Genomic DNA, 8,587 nt, shown 5'->3' on the forward strand with positions numbered 1-8,587 from the left:
GGAGGCTGTGTAGTGGTGAGACAGTCAAGACTTACCATCACTCTGGTGTGCTTCACATTGATGTTGAGGAAGAGAGCAAGCTGTGTAAGGGCAGGACAGTCAAGGTGCACTAAAATACTTCTGCTAGTGTAGCTGGTGATGTGTTAGGTGCTGTACTTAGGCTGCTAAACTGTGAATAGAGGTGGAAGGATAATATCTCAACTTGTTGGCTGCTTCCTTAAGTGCTTTCATCTGGAGTCTGGACTGTTCTTGTCATGTCTGATTGGTCATTGACTTCAGTTCCCCAATCTCCTTGCCACAGAAGCTGAACAAGTTTTATTCTTCTCCCTAGTTTTATGGAATGTTTATTTGTAAATACAATGTTTGGCATGAGGACATGTGGATCAGGACAGACAAAATTATTTTATTCAAAATTTAAAAACTTGTATAAATTGACAAAGTTGTGGACCCTTTTTGTAACTTAACTTTTTAGAAGCATCAGATTCTGTATGCCTTTTTCGTGTGTGTGTATTCTTACCTGACTGTTCTTACCTACTTTTATTTTTACAGGACTGAGTTATGTTCATAATGTCCCATCTTTTATTATCTCTACAGCAACAAATGTTCCTTGCACATTCAACTTCAGTCAGTGCATTCCATTGGCTTATTGCTTAGTTAGAAAAACTATAGTCTTTATTTGAAATCTGCCCCAAATAGCAGCCTCACACTTAAGCTTGGTGTCATTCATCATAACTCCTTCATTGTACACAGCAGCTAACCAGCACTTACTCTGTCTCACAACAGGACTATCAGCATTCCCCACATCAGACAGACTCTCTCCTTATGACACATTTCTCGATCTCCTGACTGCCAAAGGTGAGTCCAATATCAGCACTGAAATTTGTTTATAACTTTTATGATTTATTAAAGTAATGCTGTTTTAATAATGTTCTATCAGTTTATTTACCTGTGGTAGGGAACAGTCTCTTTATGAAAGGACAGGGGTAAACCAGTGTATGCCATCACACCTTGCTCTAGATATATGTGGCCAGCTGTGCTCTGCCTAAGCTCCTGGGATGTAGTGCAGTGGTGCATGAGACTATCCCTTTCCATCAGGGCCCACCATGGCTAATAGTGTGAATGATGTGTGTGTGTGTGTGTGTGTGTGTGTGTGGTACTTTGTCTGGGCCACTCCTGGGAATGCTGGCTTGGTATAGAGATGGATAGTAAACCTGGTATCAGAGTTTCTAATCAAGGGCTGCTGTAAGACTGTGGTACCATGTGTGTCTGGGAACCAAGGTGTCCTCAGGCACACAGGTTCAAATCCTGACTGCAGTCTGAGATGAGGGAGGGCATCCACTCCCAAAACCAAAGTCTTTTGTTAGGAGGTACCATTCTTTCCCGTATGAATTTAGTGAATGTGAAGAGAGAAAAAATAAAGAGGAGGAAGAACTCAGAGGTGCTTCTGTGACTTGTGGTTCACTGAAGTAACACTGTTATGCCAGTTAATTTCTTTGCAATTGCTTTATTTTTCCCATGTAATTGTTTTTATTTATTACAGTACTGTTGTTTTATCAGTGTTCATGTGATATTAGATCTTTATATCCATATTTATCCATATTCGATTTCATATGATAATGCTGTATTTTATTTCTTTTTATCTGTTATTAAAATTTATCTATTCATATAACTTCAGTGATTTGTTACAGATAATATTGTGTTTTCTTTGTATATTTCAATGGCGTTCAAATTTACCAGTTCATGTAACTTCCAAGATATATTATGATTATACTGTATTTTATAACTAGTACATTTCTTACTGAAATGTCTTATCTGTCAATATAACATCCATGATTCATTATAATAGTGCTGTATTTATTAGTATATTTTCTGACAACAAAATTTCACATCTATCCATGTAACTTCCATGATTTACTTTACATAATTATACTGTTCTGTGTTTCAGTAGAAAGTGTAGATGAACAGTAGATGCAACATTCTCTTATTTCTGGTTAGACTTCAGGATAACACAATAACATCTTAAGACCTGCCAAACTAAAAAATGGTCGAAAAAGCACTAAAACTTTTTTAGTTTGACAGGTGTGAAGATGGAATTGTTATCCTGAAACAGCCAAAAACAAAGGAATATTGCACATGTATATACAGTAAAATCCCTCTTATCCGGCATCAACGGGACCGCCGACGTGCCGGATACTTGAATAGAAGTGAAATTATGTCCACAATCACCACCCTACACTCACGCATCTTACCATGACAAAGATCAGCTGATCTTAATCAGCAGCTGATCTGATCAGCTGCTTAAGTGTAAGCACAACACGCTTTCTCTTTTCTACAACTTTAGGCATGATGAAGGCGTCAGGCGATAAACAGTGCACACGCAGGACTGAGTCACTGAGTAAACACAGTGCAGTGGGCCGCAGGTGACACGAAGCAGTGCGCTCCGGTGGCGAGGGGACAAAGTATGCCTCGCGCGGGAATTTTAATCGATTTTATGAGTACACATTGATTTTTTATTGATTTTAAGGCTCGGGGAAAAATGTGCCGGATACTTGAAGCTGCCGGATACTTGAATGCTGGATGAGAGGGATTTTACTGTATACACTTTCCTCTGCAACATAAGTTTCTGCAAGGACAAGCCCTTTCCCAAATACAAACTGTTTTATTTGTGCTTACATCTGGTATTAACACTTCTTGTCACCAAATGAACTAAAATCATGATAACCCAACATTTCAGCCAACCTGACAGACCTAGACTTGGGTCTGCTGTATGAGGGGACCATGGCTTCCTTCGAGTACATCAAATCTGACCTAGGGAGTGACTGTGTGGGCTCCAGACTGTGAGCTGCTCGTGGCTACCCTGGTGTCTCTGCTAAACTGTGCCAAAGATAGTGTAGCATAGAGGTGTAGCATCATTACAGGTGGTGTGTGTCAGGCAGGTGAGGCTAAATTCAGCTAGTATAATGTTTTGGATTCTCCATTATGCTGCAACTTGAAATTAGAAGCGGAATTATTTATTGTGCATTTAAGGCATTTACAGCTTTACGTACTGTCAAGTGCCGCTTTGAGTTTCTATCTTGCATTATTCATTCAGTGTGGGATTTTTTCAGCATATTCCCCATTATAGTCAGTCAGGTGAGTGTAAATTTGGCTACTATAATGTTTTGTGTTCTCTCTTATTCTGCAACCTGAAATTAGAAACAGTTATTTGTTGTGCATTTAAGATGTTTTTGTCAGAAGCCAAGGTGTGTTTTTTTTATTATGTAATATTCAATCAGTGTGGGATTTTTCAGTGTATTCCTCATTAGCAGTGTTTGTGATGCCTTGGATTCATGCCTCCCCGTTCATTATTGCTTCAACAGACATGAGGCCGTGAATGCATTCCATTAATTTTCTCATCATGTGCTTTGCTCTGCATGTATGCATTGCTAAAACAAGAAAGGTTAACTTGTTAGCTTAAGAATTACCTGTGTTCAATATTATGGTAGTGCTGTCAATCCTCACCAAACACAAATCTGCCAAGCATGAACTAGGTAAAATATCCAAAAATTTATCCAGCATGTCTGTTTTACTGTCTTTCCATTTACTATGCTGGTGTCCCCACAGAGGTAGGCAGCTAAGAAATGGTGCCTATGTTCTTGGATTCCCAAATGCTTGAATCACATGTGCCAGGTCCTGACTTATGTTTCAACTTATGAAGGGCAATGTGAGTCAGCAAGTTAAAGGGATTTTGCTGAGCAGATAATTTTCAATGCACAATGGGGTCAGGAACCTGATTGTCATGTTGGTGAGGGTAGGCAGGACTTGTAAATCTGTGTTTCTAATTCCAGTGGGAGAGAACACTGGAAGACTTATTTACACATCCCTTATGAACCTGACTGTAATTGTGATTCTTTCATTAACCCATTCAGTGCAACAGGCAGCTTCTGTACTTAATGAAATCAACCATCATTAGTCAGAGTAAATAAGATAGTCATAGTGCATGTGCAGCTAAATCATGTGTACCACTTTAATTATGAACAATATCTGGAATATAATGAAACTGATGCTTTGGCAGTGAAAGGGTTAATGGTGTAGTTGAGGATTGTATTAGCAAGACATTATTGCTGGCCTGTCTCTAGTCACTGAAGGAGAGTTAAGTTGTGGTGCTTATTTTACTATATACTATGTGCTGTACTGTGCCAAATGTTTGTCCTTACACTGTTTCAGGTGCCCTGGAGAAGTGTAGGAGGCAGTGTGTACCGAGATCCAGTGTAAGGCAGGAATTTATTACCTCCAGCCAACTCTTAATGATTTTAGGTGCAAGTTTATGTAATTACAGCTCTGTTATAGTATTCTCTCAGTGTTTCTTTTGGGAATTTATGTTGTATTGGGGAAATATTAATATGTTGGTGTGAAAGAGCTTATAGAGATACAGGATTGTCCTTGAATGTATCTGTACCTTAATCTATATCTAAGGGTGCATCCATACTGCTGCTCAAACATGCATTTGCAACATGTAAGCAATACATTACCAAACAAGCTGTTAACATGTGGTGAACTGTTGTGTCCAGATATTATTGGAAGCAGTGGTTGCAAACATGTGCAGCACGCTGATGTTGATGGGTTATAGGAATCCTCTGTTGCTAGGTAATGCAGTGTTAATGCCAAGCAGTCAGCTTATTGTTTATTGGTGTCTTGTTTACATATATGTTAGCTAATCTTACATAGCAGTAATTCATAATCATATGCAGATATTACATATATTTCATCAGCTAAGGTGACTTTCAAATAAGATGATCCCCAAATTTCAGTCTGAATGTAATGGTTTTAGCTGATATTCATGGTACAAGATGACATGCAAACTACCAAACCATCTGTGGCGAAGTTTGGGTCAGTGAGCACCAGACAACTGAGATGGTGATATACCAATACAATGAATAAAATACCTTGAATGTATTACCATTAATAAGGTACCATCATCTTAAAGCATAAAACTAAACCTAGAGTAAAATTTCCATCAAGTGTTTTTGTACATTTTCATGAAAAAGGATGGATGGACTAAGATTGCATAAAAAATTACATGAGTTACAATCAGTTCTCCTAAACATAAACAAACCCTTGCCTTGCACCACCTGTGCGTGTTGGGCTGTCAGCCGCAATCTTCTCCTATATATCATCTTTTTCAGTTAGATACACTGATGTTCTTGGAATTTTTTCTCAGTATATGGATTTCATCCCTATATAATATTGCAAGCTGGAGAGATTCATCATCTCCCCAATTTGCTTTCCTTTGCTGCTTAGCTTGGGGTTCCCTGCCTTGAAGACCTTTATATAGCTCCTTTAGCTTTTTGGAAAAACTGGGAAATATTCACACATCCTCCTACTTTGTCTGTTTGTAAGTAATGTCAGCAGAGGTTTGTAGTTGTACCACATTAAATTTTGTTTACACACTTTTCAACTGGTAAACGTTTCAGTGCATTTTCTCAAAATGAATTCCTTTTTTACTATGTCTGACTTCCCCAAGAGGCGTAATATAAGGTTGTTGTTTATTTACAATGGTACTTTGTGTAAAATTTTAAGGACGTTATTTTTGTTTCCGACGTATAGGGCAACCCACTTTTTGGGGTCTTTTTTTTTTTTAGGATGATTCAAGTGTCATCTTGTATGCCAAAATATATGGTATGTGGGAAGTTGTAAAACCATCTTGCAGTCGCTAGCTGTGATGGCAATAAGCCCATATCATCACGTGTAGTGTCATGAATGACAGGCTCGCCAGACCTGTTCCTCCAGCAAAGTGAAGGACACATCCAGAAACGACAACAATGGTGTTCCTTTGGTATACTGTCGCCCAAAACTATCACTGCTGCGGCTGCTAGTATTGCGTCCTCACTTGACGACATTATGCTGGAGTCTCGACTAACTCATGTGGACACACTCATCACCTTACCTCTGCTGCAAATATCATTGCAACATTATTGAGCTATGTGTGCATATTGTTTAAATACTGCTATAAACCTGCCAGTTAACATGTTGCCAGAAGCATTTACAACAGATGTTCGAGCACACGTGGGCCCAAGTATCGCGTCATTGCTGTTGTGAACATTAATGAATCATGCTTCCAAACAACTGTCTAAATACTATTGCAAACATGCATGTAAACATGCTCAAACCAGTGTTCACAGCAGATGTTTGAGCACCTGTGTGGATGCGCCTTAAGAGTAATGCTAGATTTACAGAAATGTAACAATGTAAGAACTTTGAGCTTGTTGAAGTGCAGGATGTTAAGGAAGGAACATGAAGACAACTCTGGGGCTTTATTTTGTTAACAGTGGTGATGAATGATAGTGGAATGTGGACAGCAGATGAAGGGGTGTGGATAAGACAAGGCTGAATGAATTATCTTTGCTTAATCAGTGTGGGAGTGAGGAGTACTGGAAAGCTACAGGAACACAGAATAGGAATGTATTGCAAGCTTGCAATTTGGATGAGTCCCTTAGGTGAGTATATCTAAAGCTAATGAAGGTAGGTTGCTCTTAAAAATGTTTTTGAGTGAAGTAATGAACATCTCTTTCTTTATAGCCATTGTTGTACTTTGAGATTACTCCAGAGCAGGTGTCAAAACAGGTGCAGTTCATAATTAGACCAGCAATCGATACAGCTGTGAGAGGAAAGCTTTCTTGAGCATGGGAAGAGAGGAGCTGCTGTAAGGGAGTGAGTAGGGAGAGATGTATCATCAGAGGAAGGTGTGTACAGTGGAATATGTAGGAAGAGGGCTGTCAGAAACATTCATTGCACATGAAGTGGGTGATGTATAGAGAATGAAAGAGAATGAGAGAAGTGTAATGTAGTATAAACAAAGAATATTTTAACTGGTTACCTATATTATTATTACTGTTATCACTGGAGTTTTAGTGTTGTCTTCATTACAGTATCATCATCAGAGATAAAAATAATAAGTGTTATAACCTCATGCAGGATCTCCAACATTTCATTGCAATGATTGGATGTCTCAAGGTCCACTGATTGGATGCATAATCATGGTTGAGTCAGAATACTTATTGAATCACAAGCATGTATTGGAACATTATCAAGTGTGCTCAGAGTCACAGATCGATGCAGTATAATTTTAACATGGATTAAAACAAGACTGTTAATGGCCAATATCCTCAGCCTCTGATGCCTGTCATGTTTTAAAAATGTGCAGCAAATTGACTATGTATACCCACTCCCTTATTTATTTGGTAGATACTGTAGATTATACACATCAGCATTATTTGGTTCTGAGATGGCAAAGTGACTGCATCAGGCTGAGCATAGTGGAGAGGTGGAGCCAGTGAAGTGGGGAGTGTTTGCTGCCCGCCAGTCATGAACTTGTGTCTGTAGGCAAAGCAGTCCAAAGCTCTGGATCATCATTACCTAATTCAATATCAGTGAAGTGTTGTACAGATGTTTATATAATAGAAGTAAGATTTATATAATATAGTACTTCTGAAAGCAAGCATTGCAGTGCAGCAATGGAAGCATGAGGGAAAAAGGAGATTTTACTCATGAATAGTATTATTTATTGTTTTGAGGAATGTAGTGTATTTACTTTGTAAAGATGAAGAGCATGAATGTAATGCAGCAGTACAAGTTATCAAGATGAGTTGTTCCTGCACAGCAACACTTTAATATCAGTGCCAAGATGTCCACTGTGACAAGTGGTGCACAGCCATGCAAGTCAGCCAGGGGGAGGGAGGAGGCCACACACTCAGAAGAATGTCAGAACATAAGAAAATAAGGGAAGCTGCAAAAAGCCATCAGGCTTGCACATGGCAGTCCCTGAACCTCAGAGTTGGAATTAGTTGGGAGGAGACTTGTGGAAAGACTGGAAAGTTCATGTGTGGAGGAAGACATAACAAAGATAAATATTAGTGAAGAAATCATCCATAAGTAGCAGACACTCGTAAGTTGTTCAACTGTGTAAGGAAAATTAAGGACACTAGACTGAATGATGATAGTGATGACCCTTGAAAGTATATAAGGTATTGTTCATGTCAATGGCACCCTTGTGAAGTGTCCTCTTGCCCTCATTATCTTGTGGCACCATTTTCATTATGTCACCTTAACCAAGAAGCATATTACCTAATCCATGGCACCACTTTTCAGGAATATCTGGTGCCCTGTGGAATGAGTAACATTTTTGGGGATAGATGTGCTCTTAATCTGGTCATATTGCCCTTGGAAATATATTATAGCAACCAGACAGCCAAGACTCAGCATGAATCACTCAGCCTCGTTAATCATCATGGCCTAACTGGTAATGTGTTGGGAGTTGTGGGTGTCATGTCTGGGTTCAGTCTCCAGCAACATGCCTCTATTGGTGAACCTGCCCCATATTATTAACTTCTGAAAGTTTCCATGAAGCTCCAGAGGTGGGCACAACAAAATTATTGCTACCTTTATAAGCAGCACTTCCTGAAAGGGCAGATTCTTAAGAAGAGATGATACTTTCAGAAGCCAAATGAATGGTTCCTTTCAGTAACAATTCCTGACAGTAGACAACATTCTCATTGACAGATGACACTCTTTTCAGGAACAGGATTTTGGTGTTATCTTTTGTTAATTG

At 39.0% G+C, this 8,587-nt stretch overlaps 1 protein-coding gene across 1 annotated transcript in view; it reads left to right on the forward strand.

Annotated features, from left to right (window-relative positions):
• LOC135109021 (protein pigeon-like) overlaps positions 1 to 5,474 on the forward strand; it is a 42,946-nt gene extending 37,472 nt beyond the window's left edge. The window contains exons 19-20 of the mRNA XM_064019996.1: positions 784 to 855; positions 2,735 to 5,474. Coding sequence (XP_063876066.1) covers positions 784 to 855; positions 2,735 to 2,841 — 179 coding nt within the window. The 3' untranslated portion in view covers positions 2,842 to 5,474. The remainder of the gene's footprint in view (positions 1 to 783; positions 856 to 2,734) is intronic.
• The last annotated feature ends 3,113 nt before the right edge of the window (positions 5,475 to 8,587 follow it).

Source organism: Scylla paramamosain, chromosome 18, assembly GCF_035594125.1.
Source record: "Scylla paramamosain isolate STU-SP2022 chromosome 18, ASM3559412v1, whole genome shotgun sequence".
NCBI classification, from domain to species: Eukaryota; Metazoa; Arthropoda; class Malacostraca; order Decapoda; family Portunidae; genus Scylla; species Scylla paramamosain.